The sequence below is a fragment of the Rhamphochromis sp. 'chilingali' genome, assembly GCF_963969265.1.
Source record: "Rhamphochromis sp. 'chilingali' genome assembly, chromosome: 13".
In the NCBI taxonomy this organism is placed as follows: Eukaryota; Metazoa; Chordata; class Actinopteri; order Cichliformes; family Cichlidae; genus Rhamphochromis; species Rhamphochromis sp. 'chilingali'.
In genome coordinates, this window is record NC_137940.1 from 31,272,477 (window position 1) to 31,293,291 (window position 20,815).

The 20,815-nt window shown below is 38.9% G+C and overlaps 1 protein-coding gene across 1 annotated transcript in view; it reads right to left on the reverse strand.

Moving 5' to 3' along the window:
* Nucleotides 1-800: 800 nt before the first annotated feature.
* Nucleotides 801-20,815, reverse strand: part of pcdh11 (protocadherin 11) — a 139,132-nt gene continuing 119,117 nt past the window's right edge. Inside the window, exon 7 of the mRNA XM_080900967.1 lies at nt 801-1,766. Within this exon, the coding sequence (XP_080757093.1) occupies nt 1,312-1,766 (455 nt within the window). The 3' untranslated portion in view covers nt 801-1,311. The remainder of the gene's footprint in view (nt 1,767-20,815) is intronic.

Consider the following 20,815-nt stretch of genomic DNA (forward strand, 5'->3'; position numbering starts at 1 on the left):
CATTGTAAAAACTGATAATAGAAACTTTGCAGTGTAACTTAGTGAAATGAAAACAGAGTAGTAATTAATAGCAGGAACACAGGTGTTAAAATACAGTGGGAATAAAGGAAGTGTTAAGCTGCTTTTGCTGTGTTATTGTCACCTTTACACTTCGTCTGCACACGTAGAGCATGTTTTAGGAAAAGCAATAGATTTAATCCAAACCTCCAAACCACAATGAGGGTCACTACAGAGATCACACATCAAAGTAATTAGACTGAGAATTTCATAATTGGCTCCAGAGCTGTTACCATTTGAATGTTTCTCAGCAGCAAAATGAGAGAAATAGAAACAAAAAGGAAGAAAACAGAGACGACATTTCCAAAGCGCATCTGTCTGCTCCTTTCAAGGCTAAGCTACTGCGACAATGCTAAGTGTGAACATTTTCTTAATAGAGTTGGCAGGCATAGAGCAATCACCACATATGAAAAAAACAAAACAAAAAACGTATGTGTATGTGCAACGCTTTGTGTTTGTGGGTTTTTTTATGCATTGGTCCAGGGTGAGAATGTAGAATTGTAGAATTGTAGAATGCAAAAGAATGCAAAAGACGAAGATGCAGCACTGTCTACTATTGGCCCAGTTATGCTTTGTAGACATTTTTTATCCTTCTGAAGCCCCTTGACCAAAATAGTCTTCTAAAACATGTCCAGACAAGACAAAAGAAACATATTCCTCCACCAAAAAGGTTTGTGCCATGTGCTTTACAAAGCAATACTTCACTAGAACATCAACAGAAAAAAAAAAAAAAACCATCCACTCAAGAGTTTGTAATTAGCATTTAGCCCAATTTAGCTCACATAACACAAAGTACTGCATTTGCTTTTGCTTCTGTGCAGGGAAATTGTCTTTTGGAATGCACTTACACAAAACTAAACCCAAGGAGCTGAAGGTGTACACTGGCCTTTTTTATCGCTAAGCAAACTTCACCAAACAGAAAGCAAGATTATCCTTTTTTTGTGATGGATCTACTTTGGCATATAACCATTTATTTATTATACATGTGTCTTCTATGTTAAGACTTGCTTGCTCCTTCCTCGCTTGTCAGACTGGTTTCACATGATTTCTTTTTTTAACATCATCATAATTATCTCCAATCCATTCTCAGATATCTTAATTAGTGAAACTGAGCTTGAGCTGGTCATTGAGCTGGTCAAGTTATTCCAATTATGCATACCCCACAAATACGCATACATACTAATCTAATAGTTGTAGGCCATCTTTGGATGGAGTCACGTGTATGCTAAGCCAATGAAGATCCGTGTTTTACTATTACAACTGGTTCTCATGTAAGAAAGAGCTGCCGCCCCCACCAGTCTGCTGCCCGGGAGAGGAGAAGCTTGCCAGGGGAATGACCTTGATGGGGTCCTCCTTCTTACTGCAGTGTCTATCCAGGGTGTTGTAGAACTGTGGACGATTGATCCCTTTGTCCAGTTCATCTTTTTTGGGCACAGACCTGCCCAACGTATGGCGGCCATCCATGACCCCCATGCTGCCCATGTTAGCTTTTATTCCCCGGGCACAGCTCTGCTGGAAACCAAAAGAGGGGAGGGCAGCAGTGATGGCAGTAGTGGTAGGGGTGGAGATGGGGCTGTTGCTGCCAGGACCCTGGAACTGGGCCAGGGCTGGGGGCATCCAGCAGCTGTCAGAGTGGCCTAGTATTAGACACTCCTGGGTACAGGTCTCAGAGGCCTCAGCCAAGGCTTTCTGCAGGTTTACCTCGATGGCTGTAAAAAAGCAGACAAAGAAAGAAGGGGAAAAAAACAAAACAAAGTTAAAACAACAGGTCAGAACATACAGAGAACTGGAAAACAACAATTTTACTGTGGTGATGTAAAAGGGCTGAATGAACTCGTGAATCATAATGCAAATAAAAGAAAGTTGTCCACTTATCAATGGTTGACCCAGAAAATGTCAGCCTTTTAGTGAAATGAAAGTCAGTGATAAATGTTTCATTTCATCTTGTAATGAGAAAAACACCAGCAGAGCATTTAATTTCCATTGGTATTCCCATGACTCTGTCTGTTTACCTACAATATGCACTGAATTCCCTGTAGCTTAATTAGTTAGAAAAAAATGTCTTGCTGTTTGTGTCTTGGATTGGCTTTACTGTATTCAATTTTTAATGAACATCTTAACAAAATACTGTTTATTTTAATCACTGTCAATGTGCCACTCCTTAGACTCCTTTGATCTTTTAGAATCCAAAATAAATCTGGTCAAATAAGCTGTGAAAAAGATACGAATCATTCCAGAATCTTATTCAGGTAAAATTCATGCTCGTTGGGCCAAGAATTAGGCTGCACGCTTGGAAAAATTAGGGGGAAAAAAACAAAAAATCTGAAAACTCAATGAAGAGGCAAAATGGGCAAGGCTAAGCACTCAGACTATCTCATCTTATTATCCCAGAACTGACATCACATGTGGAATGAGTCTGGGATGAGACCTCAGCATTGAGCCTCTGCAATAAAGTCTGTCATGCCAGATAATTAGAATGTAAAACAGTATGCACCAAGGCAACCAGAAGCCTGCAGTGTTATGGTTCCTAGGCCATGCAAAGGCAAGAGGGGTCCTCATTCAGACATCACATCTCTCCTCTAGGCCTCAGCTTCAAGCTGTCATGCAGAAATTATTTAGTGTATTTGCATAAGTAAGAATGCTTTAAATAATTAAGGCGTCTTAGACCCTAGTACGCTGGAAAGACTATTTCTTCCACACGCAATTCTACATAGTCTATGTGAGTCTCTTTCCCAGACATCTTCCTATCACCTTGTTTATTGTTTTATGGCTTTTTATGAATGAAAATGAATATCGTGATTACCGTCTAGTAGTAATACGAATTGTCTTGATTGCTGCGTAACGGCACGGCGAACATGCTTTGTATATCGTTGCTACCCTACACTGAATACCACGACGTCAACTTTAATTATAAGAGTAGCTACTGAAAATGAATCACCTGGTATAAATTGTAAGGATATATTTGAAGTATCCACGTGGAGTCAAATCTGTCCTCTCCATATTGAACTGAAGCCGTGAAGCGGGAGTGTATAAATCCCCTGGGCGGTAAATGTGTCACCTTTCAAAGGGTCACTAACTTAATTAAGGGAAAAATGGATGCTGCTTTCTCATTCTCTGAGCTAGGACAATGGGGCCAAGCCAAGTCTCGGCCGTGCGCTGATTCAATCTTTCTCCAAGTGTTTTCTCCTGTTGGTAATGCCTTTTTAGGTTGCTGATGTTTTTGATTAGGTAATGTAATTAGCATAAATGCCCTATTACCCACCCAGACACACAGAAAATGTTGCCTTGTCCTCAATATTTTTCCTTCCTCCTCAGATTCTATTTAAAGGTGACGCTTTTACAAATGAAAGGTACGTTTTCCCTCTATGACTTTAGACAGACTGAACTCATCGCATTTCTATGTCAACAGCCTTCAATGCCTACAAATTTTATATGAAATATTTACCGACCCGCCTCTCTCAACGACATGGGCTCGTACTATTTTCTATTCCGGTGGGGTAGTTTGGATAGGCGGCGGCGGCGGGTTCGGGAGGGTGGGCACACGGTATGAGTGATGTCGCTGACAGCTCTTGCTGCCTTCGTCAGCTAGAGGTATGCCGCAGCCTGCTTGTGATGCCGCTGTCTTTTGTATTCAGGGGGAACAATTGTACCCCACGGAGCTTTTGGGAGAAATCACACATCACTGATGCCACAGATCCCCTGATGCTGTGAACATACTTTTCTACATTCCCTTCAAGGAAATTTGAATGGCAGACAAGTGGGGATAATAGCAAACAATGAGTTGTAATAGAAGTGAGATCAGACGTAGTGTTCTCGTTTAAGATGATTTATTTTTACTGAGTAGCATGCGTTTGAAAAATAACTCTGATAACTGTTTATTCTGTTAATTTAACATTTAATAAAAGCAATTACTGTAAATAATTGTTTCCTTCCCAAATTAAATACTGTTTGCTTTATGGCCTGTTTGATGGTCTAGGTGATCTATTCTGCATTTTTAGACAGTGTGTCACACTTTCGGGAATATGCATACCAGCCGTACCTTTCAGCATTCTTGTTCTGCAACATCAACACATCCTGTGGCCAGCCACAGATCGAAAACTGCTGCATTCACCTTCAGCTGACCTTCCATTTGGTGTGGTCAAACATTTACAGCTTGTATAAATATTGAACAAGTGTAAGAGAAAGGTGTGAGGATGCTGGATGGTGTGTAAACCATTCCCAAAATGTTTTTCTGGGTGCTGAATGAAAATATAGAACAAATAACATCCCGCAATTTGACTTTAAACCAGGTGGGGTTGATATAATGCAAATGCCTCTCACTAATGGGAGTACTTGCAATCTTTTAATTAAAAATATAATGGGGTTGAAGACAATGCCTGGAATGTGTGCAGCATTTTACAACTTGGTCCAATAACTTTACACAACTTTGTGAGGTATACTATGTTTGCTCAGACTTTTAAGTTGTGTAATTTATGTTTTTTTTAGCTGAAAAAAATAACATCAGCACTGATATCACATGAAGATGTTTTTCACTCTGCTTGGTCCAGTACACCAACAAAAGCAATTAAAAGCTGCATAAACCCATTTTGGAGGCAGACATAACAAAGTGTCTAACTGTGTTATAGCATACAGATGGTCATCTTGTTTTTTACAGCCTCTGTTAAAAGACATTTTATATTATTCTAGTCATCTGGGGTTCAGGTGACACGCTGATAATAATCTTCCTTTAAGTGTAGTTTTAATCTTATCCCAGGAAACAAATTCATGTTCTCTTAGCCATCCAGGCTATTCCCACATCACTTTTCTATGTCAGTTCATACCACATAATGCTTGGCTAACGGCTAGTTTGGCATATGCTCTCATAAAAAATGAGCAGCCAACTCACATTTTGCCATTTTTATGTAATGAATAGAACAGCTTCTGCTAACTCTTAAATTACTGTGGGCAAATCCTTTCTGTTGGCACGTAACCAGCATTAGTTATTTTCACTGGACCAGCTGACCAGTCAGAGTGTGCTTATTCGTTAATCATTACTTTCATTTTTTTGCTTAATGATGTTGTTTGGCAAACTCAAATAAATTGGTAATTTCACAACTGCCTGTCGCCCACTCTGCAATCCAAGAGCCTAGAAGAATTCAGGCAGCCCTCTTGAACTTACACTCACGCACTACAGCTGGTGACACAGGATGCCATTTAAGTTGATGAGGGCTTAGTGCTTCGGATTGCATTCAGATTCACTTAATTTTTTTTCATGACCATAAACTTCATCAGAACATGCATGTTCTAACAGGCAGAAACACAAATGGACACACACATACATAGCTAGGATCAATTTAAGCAGCTTATTGGGCCTTTTCAGTACAATAGCATGAGATATTTAACATGACAGTTGATGATATTTACCGACAAAGCTTGTTACATCTTGATGAGCTTCACATTAAGGTCTGCACACATATCACGATTCAAGTCATTATTTCAGCATGCACAAACTCATTATTGCTAATTAAAAGGATAATTGCATGCATCTAGGACATTAAATTCTTCCAACAGCCATCAAGAAGGTGGACTAGGCCCGTGACTCATCCTACAGAGTTAATTGGTTCAGTCTTTGCAAATCTTTTGCAAGAAACTTGCATGCATCTATGCATCAAACACATTTACTCTCAAATGAAAGCCATATTATATATTTTTGAATTAATGCATGTGTCATTTAGTAAAATTATTTTTAACAGAAAGACTATAGAAGTTATTTATAGTACAAAACTTTATTAATGTAGAAACATTCATAAAAATTATTTAATATAAACACATCTTTCTCCACCTCAAACAATCTGATTATTAGATGGTGATGTATGGATGCTCATAGCACTATTTCACACTCCAGGCCTGTACTGCATTGACTGAGGATCTTATTTTCAACAAGCTGCTGTGCCGTGTTGTTGTGCTTTTTATCAAATATACATAAATCCTCAAAAAAACTGTTAAATTGTTATCCAACCCATCTATATTCTTGGTTCATTTATACCACACCTTTAAGCTAAGCTTTTAAATTCCCATGATGCACAAAACAGCCCCCGGGCTCACAGTCTTCCACTAATATTTTATTGCTTTTAAAAGCACAAATCACTACCTGGCCACAATTTTCAGATATTTCAGAAAAAAAAAGCTTAAGGTCACACTTTCAGGAGCAAAAATTTCAAAGTATATAAGAACATATTAATTTGCACCATGTGTTTAGGATCTGTCTGTCTTGCTGCACAGTTGCAGTTTTCTCCATTTTCAACATCTCTGCCCTTCCATATAATAGAGTTGAATACGATTCCATCCTAAACGTGTAAAAGATATTGCCAGTGTTATATTTATAGTCAAAAAATGCCCCTGTAGCTATGGATTTGCTGATACTAATTTAACCTCACTGACATTTCATTTTTCATCTGCATTTATGTAGAGTTACAACAGCTTCAGTCAATTTGACACCAACAGGAATAACAGTGCCAAAAGATGCAAGAGCCTTTTAAAATGAAGTCTGCGACTTTTATCAAAAGTTATCAAACCAGGTAACACAGTTATCAAGAGTGCAGACTGAGTGTTATTATACATTATATGTTCTTGTTTGTTAGATAGGAAATGAGAAAGAAACTGGGAAAAGAAAAGAAACAAGATACACTCTGTACAAGCACGTGTCTTGTCTCTGGAGGGAGACCAACACACAGAAATAGAAGAATATGAAAGATTATTTCAAACAAATAGAATCTCAGTAGAAATAATTGGGTTTGTAATTACTAAGACTTTATCACTTCACTCGGCCTTATGCCCACTCCAAATGTACAATCTGGATAAGCAAATGGATGGTCATTAATAATAATAGCGCTATTAAAACCCCTTGGTGTTGCACTGAAAAGAGGGATGCCATTACTTTCATCGCAGCTCTGGCAATCGTCATTTGAAGGAGAGACAACTGTCTAATTTTCACAGCATCACAAAAACAAGACGGCATTTCAACATCCTCCTTCCTTTCTCAGGGCTTACATTTTTGATGCTCGTCTTATAGTTTGATGATGTCTACTGATGTGTGAACTCCTGTTGTACTCAAAAGCTTTAAGCTGAGACGGATTTCTGAAGAGATGGAAATGATATGACAACATCTGTGACTTCACTGGAAAGGGCCAACATTTATCTGAATCAGTCTGAAAATGAACTTTGTAAGCTTCAAATGCTGTTTGATTTTTTTCTACTTTTATCAGGAGGAGATACATTAAAATCCCTGATGAAGATGACATTGTTAAGCATTTTCTACACTAAAAATTTTGATTTCCAAAATTCATGCACCAAAATGGTGAAAATATTTTGACCAATAAAACGATCCAAATATTACAATAACGTGTTTTTTACAGGGATCCATCACAAAGAGAATAAAGAACGTTTAGCGGAGCTAGAGTTTAGCAAGAAGTTAGCTTGCTAGTTTCCCTCTAAAGATGACATATCACAATGTGACTGAAGTATTTCTGAAAAAAAACAAACACACAGCAGTGCAATAGCTTTGGGCATAGAAAAGACAGAAGGCTAAGTAGCACTGAGGTTTAGAGTGTTAATGAAGTCGAGCTACCTGACGCATAATAACCTGCCATGTGGTGGCTAGCTACAGTGCTATGATTATGCTAATACAAACGCATGAGTACAAGGAAAATGTAGAGCTCAAGATTAGCCCATCCACAACATGAGGTTAGTAATTAACACGTTGGACTGTGGTTTGAATTACTTGCTATCACAAAGTCTTGATTCTTAATGTCCTCCTCACATGTTAGTTGGCCCAAAAGTTTAAATATTTTATATGTGGGACATGCCGAGGGTTTTCTCTGGCAAGTTTGACCACTGATTGATTACTTTGGCCCCCCCAAAAGCCCATGTTTTGGAAATAGGGCTGATACATCATTATTTCATGAACTGATAAACAGACTGTCCTTGCAGCCAAAGGGATGGCTGTAGAAGTAATTAAAGCATTCCTTTGTGGCAGTAGAAAAATGACGTGTTTGAACTTGAGAGTTTGTCCAAATTAACTCTGAAGAGGCTCTCCAATCCAGCTACTTCTGTCGTGTAAAAAAAAGCTATGCTGAGGTAAACAGTTTGTAGGGGCCTCTTTGGAATTAATTTTAACATGGATTTATGGTATTATGTTAAAACACACGTTGGGATTAGCACCTGCCTTGTTTGGTCATCCTCAACAGGCATTAGAACCCCTGAGAACTTTTACTTGTGTGACAAGCTCAGTGTGGATTTTTCCACTGAAATACATTATTTAGGGCAATTCTCTGTTGCAAACGATACAAAGCCAGATATAAGAAGTGGCAGAGTAATAGTTGCCCCTTTTTACTTCTTAAAACAAATAGTGCCAGATGTAATGAATGGCCTTTTTTGTAAAGGAGACAATGTGATGCAGATAAGAAGGGAGCAAGGTTGTCCATATATACTCTAGACTAATTACTTTTGATGCATTTACGGAGACATTCCTGACAACGGTGAGTCTCTGAGCCACATACGTATTTATCAGCACTTGTGGGACCTATACAGTTCCTCGCCTGTAATCCATCTAGCCTTGTCTTCTCTCGACCCTTTTTGCTTTCCTAGTGTTTGACCCATTGTAACTGAAAGTAATTGCAGGCAGAAAACAACATCTAATGATTACTTTATCTGGGAGTCTGAGAGAGAGTGAAAAGTCACAGACAGGTACTTTCAACAAAAGGAGGAGGCCTTTTTGTTCCCGACACACAATTTCAGACAACAAAGAATATTATTGACTTGCCAGAGATTAGAACACCAAAACAAATAACAAAGCACAGAGAGAGGACAAAGTGCACAAAGAGAGAAAGGATCTCTTGAACAACCAAGTGCCAAACACTTGCTTCTTTCTTTTTGTTGCCATTGATTAAAAGTATGTTGTAGGTAGAAACACCCATTTCTCCACTGAGAACGTACAAAACAGAGAGAATATACAGACTTAATTTAATGCAAATTCCTTTATCTCCAAGTCACCTTTGTTGTGAAGAACAAGAAAAACCCTCAAATTTTCTATTTCGCCCAGCATAAAGCGTTTGCTAAAAAAGCAAGCCCCGACATCAACAACCACGACTGTGTGATTTCCATCAACAGAGAGCACAGTCGGGAAGGTAGAACACAGAAACAGTTTTCTTTCACTTGACTTTTTGTGTGTGACATTGGTTGATTACATCTCCTTCATTATGTCTGGACCACTATTGGGCCTTCCCACCCGAGGACAAGATGCCGGTGTCACCATCAACACAATCAGGCCTGGCCAAATACTCAGCATGGGCCAGATAGATGAGAGGTGCAAACACCATAACAATCTGCAATCAGCGCTCATCAACACAATGACACACAGAGGTGGAGGCACAGAGTTTCTATGGGGGGTAGAAACACAAGACATGTTGATGTAGGTACACACACACACACTCTGATGCTTTCATTTGAAAATCTTCTACAAGGGTAGCAATTCATTTTATTTTTATTTTTTTTGTAAACCTGTATGCTGCGAAGGCACTGGATGAAAGTGCAGATATACTGTACAGGTGTGCTGTTACCAACAAAAAAGCAATACATAAATGTATATTTATAAGACTAAAAAAATTGGATCTACCTTAAAATTCATTGCTCGTGGATGAATGTCTGAACATTTCCATATTGTGGAGATAATTTGAGAACTGGGAAATGGAAATAAAGCGTGTAAAATGAAAAGGAAGTAAAAAAAAACATTACTGGAGAATTAAGACAGAAAGAAAAACAGGCTGATTAAGTGGGACATAACAAAGCACTCTGATATTTGCAAAAAGATTGGATTGTTCCAGCAGGAATACTATCTAAACAATCATGATTTTTAGGAAATGACTTTGATCTAAAAATGAAAATGCCACTCATAACACTCTTAACTTTCGTTTTAAAATCAAATCGGAAGCTGATTTGAAGCATAAGCAGGTCCTCAGAATCAAATCTATTATGTAAGAACTGGATATTTTCTGAAAATAGCTAATAACTATGAGACCCCTGATTCACATGATGGAAAAAACAAAACAAAAAAACGACTAGACAGACAAACTGTACAGCAGCCACCGACGTGCTACCTCCTGTGTCGTGTAACAAGCAAATTCATCACACTGACCCATTGCCCCCAATTATTATGGAAAACAAGAATGAATCAAATTAACATTGAAGAAGCTCTCCAGTCCAGTAGCTGTCTGTATAGCCGATGGATTCAACGACAGGAGAAGAGAGGGTAATAAACAAGGTTCCACTGTATATGCTATATATCTTGCAGTCATTGATGATTAGCTCTGTTTTCCCTTAGCCATACATTACGGTTATTGCCTTCATGGCCGAGCAGATAGGAAGCGGATACAAAGACATTGTGAAGCCCATCTTTCAACTGATAACTGGCAGGCTGAAAACCACTCAGCACCACGGGCTGCATGTTTTCAGTGTTTGAGTAATCTGGACATGCTGAAAATTGTAATCTCTTATATGACAAAGGTGAGAGGAGGACCTGATGTTTTTGTTGTGCTCTGCCAGGATGTCAGTTTATTGTACAGTGAGGTATTTTTGAGGGGAAATCATTCACTCTGTTATCAAAAATGAGTCTCTCTTCAGGAGTCAGCAGCCAAAGTCCTGGTGTTTTGTCCTAATAGGCAATACTGAAAATGTGTAATCTGTTTAAGGTGTCAGTATCAGAGGCAGACACTCATGCTGCCCTTTTCTCCTGCCTTTTCACTCTCCAGCTTTAAAATATTTTGCAGACAGCTTAGGCATGAATGGAGGCTGTATACAGCGTTAGCGACAGTCATTAGTGATGAGCAAACTTGCATTTGCAATATCAGTGTGTATGGTAGCATGGTAACGGTTTTAATATGAAGGGCAGACTCTCCCCAAATCCCCCTGAGCATGTACACTTTAAAGGTTTTCCTTTTCCGAAGCACCACAGACCCTCCTCCGGGGACAACTATTAATTTTTCACTGGAACCTCCCCTGAATAATGAATTCTGTCCTATTTATACGCTGTGATAAGTCCACTGAATGTCTAAAAAGGGGTTATCGTGAAAAGGGTAAGGCTTTCAGAGAAAGACCTGTTCCTGCTTAACATGTTTAATTCATCCGCATCGCCATGTTCTTGAAAGCAGGAGAAAAGTCATATAATGTATCACTGGCAAACATGAAAGCAGACACAAACGGCACATTCAATAAATCACGGCTTTACTTTTACTGTTTTGATGTTGACTGTCACAATCCTCCACCCAAACACCAGTCGCTGAAAGTTCAGATATATGCTTTTTACTCCTCCAGGCCCTGGCTGACAGATATGCTCTCACTAAAATCACAGAGGTACTCAGTGGCTTGTGTTAATGTTTCTGTCACAACGCACTTTATTTGGGGTGTGCTGAGTGCAGACATTGTCAACTAACGCTCACAACAGAGAGAGCGACAGCCACAGATAGACATGCAGAGGGGCAGAGCGCGTGGAAAATGGCAGTTGCTGAAACATAAGCAAAAGAGGTGTAAAGTTAAGTCCATAAATAATTCAATAAAAACTAGAACATGACTTCAAAATCTGAACAAAAAGAACAACCTAAAATACTTTTGATACTTAAAATAACTGTTTCTGCCGTGACTTTATTACTCCAGGATAGAAAAATGCTTAATTTTGTTGCAAAACTATTCATTACAGTCTCACTGTAACTATAGCACATAATAACAGTGTATAGTTGGAGTCAACATTTAGCAGTGTGCAAAAGTCTTGAGCTATCCTTTCTTTATATCTCGCTTTCAAGGAGCCAGGCTTTGTTGTGTTTTCTTTAACTGTTCTTATGCAATAGTTCTCCAGATGGATGCTTTTTCACTTATTCTGACATTCAGCAGAGATGGACACGTCAGGCTGCTCTGCAAGCTAAGTTAACTAAGATAACATCAAAGTAAACAGAAACAATAATATGATGCTATTACAATATAATGTTACAGATAAGCAGCATTTCACTTTTTAGCATTGCATTTAATTTATGTTATCAGCTCACCACAGACTTGCTTTGATTCTCATTTTCCTCTTTACTTTTTCCTTTTTTCACTCCTAGCAGGGTAATGATGCCAATCCTTTTCATTGATTGGCATCACTTGTAATGGGAGTGAGTGCAGTCAGGTGGGGCCCCCTTATGGAGAAATTTTGGTTTAGCAGTGGCAGCACACGGGCAATCCATTGCCAGCCTGTGGGGAGCTTCAGACTGCCTGTCTACCTGCAGAGAACGTCTGTTGCCTGATGGGGGCAGAGAGAAAAATATGTGGTACCACAGGTTTGTGGGCTACTTGTACTTGTGCTGTTGGTGGTCCATCAACCAGTCACGGAGAAGAGTGAAGTTACATAATTTCAAAAAGCTGTACTTTTCATATTGTATTTGTTTTTTTGTCTCTGATGTTTTTGTGCTTCTCTGCCGTCACTTCCTTTCTGTCCCACATGCAAATGTCAACCAATCAGCATTCAACTGACGCATAGTGTCATCCTTGTTGAGCACTGTGCATTTGGGGTTTTAGTGGACTGCAGGGGATCACATTAGTGGTGATAGATTATAGGCCTTCTGTAGGCAAATATCTCCACAAATGGATACAACTGCAATAGTATAACTTAGAATCAGACAGTTCAGGTCTCTCTGACTTTCATTACAAACTTTGCACATTGCCACTGCTAAAGTTTAAGGTTTGTGAGCCCTTGGAGGCTTCCAACTGGCCGGAGACTCTAGGAAGATGCGTGCCTTACTTGATGGCACGTGGCGCCTCTGGGAACACTACCAATCTATGAATTGCCCTCCACATTACTGTAAGCAGACAGAGAATGAAACAAAAGTCAGAAAGCAATGTCCTCCAAGAAGCCTAGAGAACTGTTCCTGAAGACTTCTTAAAGAAATTATAAGAAAGTGTGCCTAAGAGAATTCGGGCTGTCAGGAATAAAGGTGATCACACTAGATATTGACTTTAAAGCTCTTTAGAGTAGTACAGGCCCTATGCCTTATGTAAAGTAGGTTCACTGATTGTATTCTGTCTGCAATGATGAAGGCAGTCCTCCAGTGGCTACAGCTTTCCACAGAGGAGAAGACAGTTAACAGTTACGTGACTCCTTTGCGCTACAGACTGCCAACATCCCATTGACCTCACTGTCTTTTATATTGTTTAGTCCTGTGTGCTAACTTGAAGATATTGATTTTTCATTCACTCAGGACACCATCCTCTTTGTATTAAAAAATGTCCATAAAGAGGGTAGAAAAAGTGGTAATGCAAGCTGTATCTGCTATATCGTTTATATGTGTTAGCACACTTAAAGAATTAGATTGAAAGTACAGGTAGTTTGCCGCAGAAAGTCAAAAGTCTTGGATGTCACTAACATGTCCGTATGTTTATGGAATTATTAAAGTAATTGCCAGCAACCCCCGGCTCATCGATACAATCACCCCGGCTACACTGACATCACTATAGCCAGCTCTATTTGGGGCTTTATTCTAAGATACTGTGTCTGCTTGTGGGCATGCACATATCTGTGCATGTGTGAGAGCGAAACAGAAACAGGCTCTCTCTTTGTAATTCAGTGTGTGAAGGCACCAATACCTATCTCTATGATAATTTCCTATTCACTATGAGCAAAGACAGCAACACTGATACAATTCATTTCCCCTTTATTAACTGGTGCGGAAATGTTGGACCCAGCAGAAGTGACTTCTGAAGTCTTTCGGGGCTGTAGGGTGGTCGAGTTTGTTTTACGGCTGGGAAGAGAAAGCTGCTCATACAGGGTGGCTGATCTTAGGGGTCCAGCATACATAATAGTGTATCTGCCAGACAGAATTTTAGTCTTCACTGAACATTTAGTGGCCTCTCGAATCTACATGATACCTTGAGCGAAAGTGTATCAGTTCCAAAAGTACACATGCTTTTTCAAAAGAAAAAAAAATTAAACTGCCCAGTTGTCTCTATAAATCTTTCACAAAGTTTCGGTATCATTTGTGGTGTTTACATTCCCTGGTTAAGTTTCATGTGTGACATCCAGAGGCAAGTCCAGTCAATCACAGTGACATTCAATTCACTAGAATTGATGACTTGCCATTTTTATCTAGTGCTGATGTCCTTTTTATTTGTCTTCATCCCTGACTTGTCCTCTCTCCACTCTGACATTGCTAATTATTTCAAACTATCAGGTAGACAGCTTCAATTTCAATTAAATCTCATCTTCTCTGTTGACCTTGGAGTGGAAAACAGGGTTGCACTCGCAGCCCTGAATAGTTCCTCTGGAAGTTATGGGTGTCATTTAAGATTTAAATTCAATTTGAGCTTGACTTCAGTGAACACACAGTGAGACAGAAGTGTGGTCAGTATATGTATTCCAGTAACACACTTAATGTGATAATCGAGAGGGACCCAATTAAAGCTTCAAGGCATAACTGGCTACTCCAACACACCCTGGGGCAGCTAGCAAGGACAGATTTACAGCCATACGCTGCTAATCTAGCTGTCTAGTAAGGGGTATGAATCTTAATGCACCGATGTTAAGATGACATACATGACATGGTAGTTTATGCTCACAGTATTAACAAGAATGTAAATGTAGGTTTACCAACAGAACGGTCACTTGCATCAAACTCATACTAACTGAAATATATACAGTATATATGTATTATTGAAAAGAAATGTAATTAATTTTAAAAAAAATCTGCAAAAATAGCTACATGCAGTTGTAGAGCCTGCTGAGAAAAAAGAAAGAAATGAAAAACAGAGACTAAACAGAGGGCACCATGTATGTAAGAAAAACAATTACGTGATATTGACAGCTAGTGCAATCAAACGCTCCCCTGCCAGACTCAATGAGGTGCCAATCAACTGAGTGTCTCTGTGTCGTGTTATTGCTGCTACTGCTGCCTTTCATTTTAGAGTCAGAGGAGATTCTGGCGTAGTGAATCATCAGTCGATACCTCAGAGCTGATGGTTAATGCTGATTGATGACACTCAATCCCTTAAACCAACTCCCCAGCATACCCGGCTCTCATCTGTAATAAACAGTAAGGCTAACAATAATAATAATAATAATAATAATAATAATAATAATAATAATAATAATAATAATAATCAAGTAGTATTGAGATAAAAGTATAGACATAGTGATATAAGTCTTGTTTTAATTAATACTGTGCCCAACTACCATCCTCCCCCCCATTTTAATGACTTTATTGCTGCTTTTTTCCCAGAAATGGGTTCCTCTGCAAATATTTACAAAAGGTCATCCATGATTAATTCAAGCTATAATTATAAAGATTATTAAAACAAAAGACGGAACACCGGGTGCTTTCTCCACATTGTCCAATGAAATACTGTGAATTCAAACGCCATCAAAAGAATGGCATTAGCCAACACAATGTGCAGACGCTGAAGAACAACTTAGTACACACATGCAATTAAAGTGATTCTATCAAATGTGACATTTCTATCATCATAACACTCTACCTTGCACTCCTTTTGCCTTCACCTGTGGTGACTTGCTCATGACTAGAATAATAGAACAAGACCACTCCTCGACAGAGAAAAAGATCATTTCTATCTAATGTGAATTTGTGTGAAACATGACGATAAGAGCCTGTAATAGGCACTTTCTAACCCAGAAATGTCAAGCAGAAGGAGGAACATTGCAACAAAACATAGGTATGAAATGGAATTGGTCAGGACTGTCACCCCTAGAAAGAACATAAAGTGATTCTCTCACTGTTCTACGGTCTTTGTCTCTACTCTGTCTGTCTCGATTTCGTGCTATTTGCGCTTCTCTGCCTTCTTCTTGCTGTTTATTGTCGGGACAATTTCAGGTAGTCTGATTTATTAAATCACGCTTTGGAAAAGGCAACTTCCCGTGCTCGTCTGGATACAGTCTAAAAATATATTGTACGCTCAACCTCATCCAAACATGATCTATAGTTAGGACCAATTCTTGCATTTCTTTCTTTCAGTTCTCTCCAACGCTGACTTTTTGTGGTACCTTTCAGTCAATTTACTAATTTGCAAGCATGTCACCCAAATAATGTCTAATTTGAAATTCAGTATGGAAATGTATTCACACTTATTATTTTACCATTTACCAAAAGTTTGTTTCTTTAAGAAGCAAAAGGAATACACAGCATTCTATAATATTGTTAGAGATTAAAACAAGCTGCCTGCACAGTGCTTTGAGACCGCAAGTGATGTGGGCTCGCATCCCCTTGATTCCAGTTGCCCTTTCATTCATATGTGCTTATAAAGAGCAAGGTTGCCCAATTATCATTTAAAGTGGTTAACATGCCCCAGCTGGCATTTCTTTCCATTTTCATCAAAACTATTATTCATTGTCATTATCAAACATGTTGAGAGACCTCGTTGGAGTTGGCTGGCTATATTGCACATCTTCGCTTCAAGTACCGGTAAACAAACCTAAAGCTGGCAAACCCGAGTGGCAATATGGGAAATAATCATTAAGAAGCAGCTTCCTTGAAGCCCTGACCCGTCAAAAACAATTATCAAGGATTCAAATGCTATAAGAATGTGAATCACAAAAATGTTCCGTTTCTGACACCTTCTCTCCCTCCACTCTTCATTCCGTCTGCACTTTGCAGCAAACACAACAAAGAACTGTAAACTGTACTGGCAGAAGAAGAAAGGATATTAATTTTTCAACCTGGAAACTGTAAACTGAAAATACCTGTGAAGTGGATAATTCTGTCTGGGGGAGACATGTATTTTCCCCTTCCTTGTGTCAACACAACTTCTTTTGAGGTGTGCAGCGATGTCTGTATGGACCTGATAAGTCTCTTATTTTCAGCAAAGAGTAATTTGCAAAATGCAGATGGCTGTACACAGACTCTCCACATTGTTAATTAAATCATTCTGCCTTTGATGTTTTCTCAGGTTTTAATGGGAAAATAACAAAATTAAATAGGATGCTGTCTTCCCTTCTAGTGAAAAGAATGATCCATGGATGCTACATCAATTATTGAAGCTGAAATACTGTAAATAAATTAAATTAACCATAAATAAACCAGCATGACTTCCTAGTGAAAGCCCAGTATTGTTTTTCTTTAAACCTGTCAAGACACTGGTATGTGAAGGCCAGCATATATTATTCACAGCTATTTGCAAATCATACCTGTTGCCAAATGATCACGGACACTACGTTAAAGGAATAACAATACGTGGGTCTAATTCAAATGAAACATTGTATTTCGATGTAACCATATTATTTGAAATCTATGCAGGAGATTAATCAAAAAAGGACAAACTAAAAAATAAAAACATTAAAAAAAGAGGTCGCCAAGTAGACGGGGTGGTTTGGCGCCTTATGATTATGATTATATTCATCAGAATCCACCTTTCAGCATTTTACAATCTCCTACAACCTGTCTCTTAATTTGATCAATAAAGATGAGTTTCTCTCCTTAATGAAATCTGCACTCAATCACAAGTTTGTCAGCGAAAAGGTCAAGCAATAAAAGGAGATTTTGTTTGCAGAGGGGGAAAAAAAAGGCACTGCCTAATTAGTTTACTCTGCTCAAAATGGGACAGCTAAACAGCAGTCTTTCGGAAAAGTATGATGCAATCCATTTTATTTAGTCAATAGCTTCCTGGGCCACAAATATGCTGGGAGTATTACATGGCGACCTTTGCACTAATCAATCCTCTAACGCTTTGTGTCTAAAGAGTAAAGTCTGCAAATAAGGCAGAGCGAGTGTGTTTTCCAAGCAGGGTCAAGCTGATAGCACAATACAGCCCCTAAGGTGTTGATGGCAGGCTGATTATCTGAGCGGTTAGTGTTTTTACTCTGACCTCTAATTACTTCCAAGGCTAGTCTTTGAAAAAGCAATTATGAGCTGGGCCAAACTCTACATCTCACTTTAATGGTTCAATAATGTTAGAATTTATTTGTTCTAATTTGCAAAATGTCAGCAATAAGCAGACCAAAAAACCAAATAATTAAAAAAAAAATCACTTTCATTTTTCCTCTACAGTGTGCCACAGGGTCCATGTTCCATTAAAAATCAAATGTTTCTTTTAGAGTCTAACCTAGTATTAATTAAATTTAGTCATCGCGTTTGGATCTGAAATGTGTACAACTGCAATCAAACATTCACACAACATGCATCCATATGACAAAAAAAGAAAAATAAATGTAATTTGTTATTCGCTAATATGCAGATGGTTTAATATTTGGCTTAATGACTAACCCTGTATTTGTAAAATATAAAGTTAGTAAAACACTTATATTAAGCACAATATGGGTTGCATGGAAGCATCCAAGGAAGTCTCTCTGCATTTAACTGCCAGAAGAGGGCATACGCTGTAGTCTCCCTCAGTGAGTCATTTCAATGTCTTGCTGTGTTAAGAAGTTACTTGAGACCCTTAATGCCGCTGCTAAGCCCTCTGATGTGCTATATGATCTGGTGCCTGTGTTGCAGAGTGATACCAACAATGCATGCTTACAAGATGCATCTATGTAACACTGCACAAGGCAACGAAATAGACATAAATTCTCTCTGGGATCAAGAAATGTGCAGTTGCTGTTGTTTGTGTTTTTTAGTTGTGCTCAAACAGAAAAAGTGTACACATAAAAAGAACAGATTACATTGCATGTTGCATGATTATTTTGTGTAAATTGCGTTCACCGTGTAGCTTATCCACCCACTTCAATCTTCAAGTTCAAAGGCAAGTGCTGCGGGTAAGGTTAGATTATTATAAGCGATCTTGTAATATTATGAAGGTATGAGGCACCTGCCTAAATGATATGTCCTGCTCCTGTCTAGCCACAGTTGTCCAAAGGCAACTTGACAGCATGGCCCCACAGACAGGCCCAAGATTAATGATTTGTGACAGCTTCAACGAGCCAGGATATGAACAGTCATCCTGCAGCCATTACATAAGTACAAACAGCTGTTGTTTCGGCAGAGGCTGTGATTTCTTACTGTAGCTGCTCCACATAGAACTGTGGCGGGAGAAGGGACCCCTGTCACATACAAATAGGCTGCTGCTGTGGGGCAGCAGGGTTTACGGAGCAAGTGGCTGCATCACTGGTTGCAATTTCAATAGAGCAGGACTTTTCGATGTAGTCATTCTTCCTCTGGTCCCAAAATACTGAGACTGAGATATCTGAGGCATATGTGAAAAGAAGTAATTCGCTTTATACTGATGGCTTTGAGCATTCATGCCAATTCCTGTTGTGCAATTATAACAGACTCAGTTATGTTTGGCGCTAATTCTCCTGCTCAGGCTATGTTGTGATTAGCATAGGCATGAATGGAGCTAGACTAAACCTAGTCGGAGAATATAGTGAAAGGCCTGCGATTATATACAACATTATTTCTTTTCTGTTTCATTCTGAGAACATTGCCTTGTTCTGTAACAATAGGATTGAGATAGTCCCATTGTAATGAAAGCCTATTTTCAAACCTAGTGAATGTATGCAACATGACGAACCACTTTGTTTTAGAAGACAAAAGAGAGACTTGGCCTTGGCATATGCTTTCTGATACAGTCTGCTTGCTATTTCTAACTCTTTTCTTTCTAGATCACCCTAAAGGGGCATGCGGAGGAGCTTTGACTAGATGAAAACAGTTTAGAGTTTGCTTTGCACGGAAGGCCAGGTTGAATCCTTTTGAATGACCATCTAATCTGGTTTGTTAAACCACCAGTAATCATGAGCTGTTATTCAGCTATTATATTACAGAAAAATAAAATTTTTCTTTAACAAAATGTTCTGTTGCTACATTGTAATGATACATTATTATACATCTTAATTTACTTTTTCCAGGAAGGCTACACATTCTAGAAAAAATTGTGTTTAAAAAAAGGCACCACATTCACCTTTTATACAGTTCTACATCATATTTGCAAAATGTCATTGCATGTCTGCATGCACTGTCCTTGCTTAGGATTCAGCAGATGGAACCATGGGATGGAGGTTATCAGCCATCCCATTCCCCTCTGGACGGTAATTCGTTGTCGACAATGTGCTATGGACCCTAAAGGCCTGCCATCTGCTTACTTTTGCTCCTTCCAAAGGTGAGAAATTTCAAACTCCCACCTGGTTGATGTTTTAGCCATCAGGCCACCTCATGACTAGTGCCAATTACATGTCATGTAATAAATATGATACTTGTTTTCAATAAAGTAACTCTGGAATGTAAGTTGACAGAATACTATTTGCCCTTAAAATCTCTGTGTATTCTGATTGGTACAAGTATTTATTTCCTCTTTTTGAGGTTTTCTGAAAATTCAAAACCTATAAAAGGAACTAAACACACGCACTCCATTAACAATGACCCCCCCTTCCCCCAATATAATACTAACAAGAATTCTAAGTTGGGGTTTTTTGCCTCCTTTTTGAGTTAACTCTTGATCTAAGCAGAAAACAGAGCAGTGACTTAACAGATACACTGTGTCCCAAGGGTGTCTTTATACTTAAATATTGAGCTCTTATCCTAAGCTTCCTGCATAACACTCTATACATCATCAAATTGATCCAATAAGGAAGATTTAAGCCTTAGCTCCGATACAGATCTCTCATTCTAAGGTCAGTTACTGGGAGCCAAAGGTCACGGGTCACCTGCCTCCTCACACCTGCCCTTGATGTATCCCCAGCAAAACTCCCTGAGGATCCAAGTGATTCCTATTCTGCTGATGAGTTAAATATGCTTGAGCCACAGAAATCCACAGGATT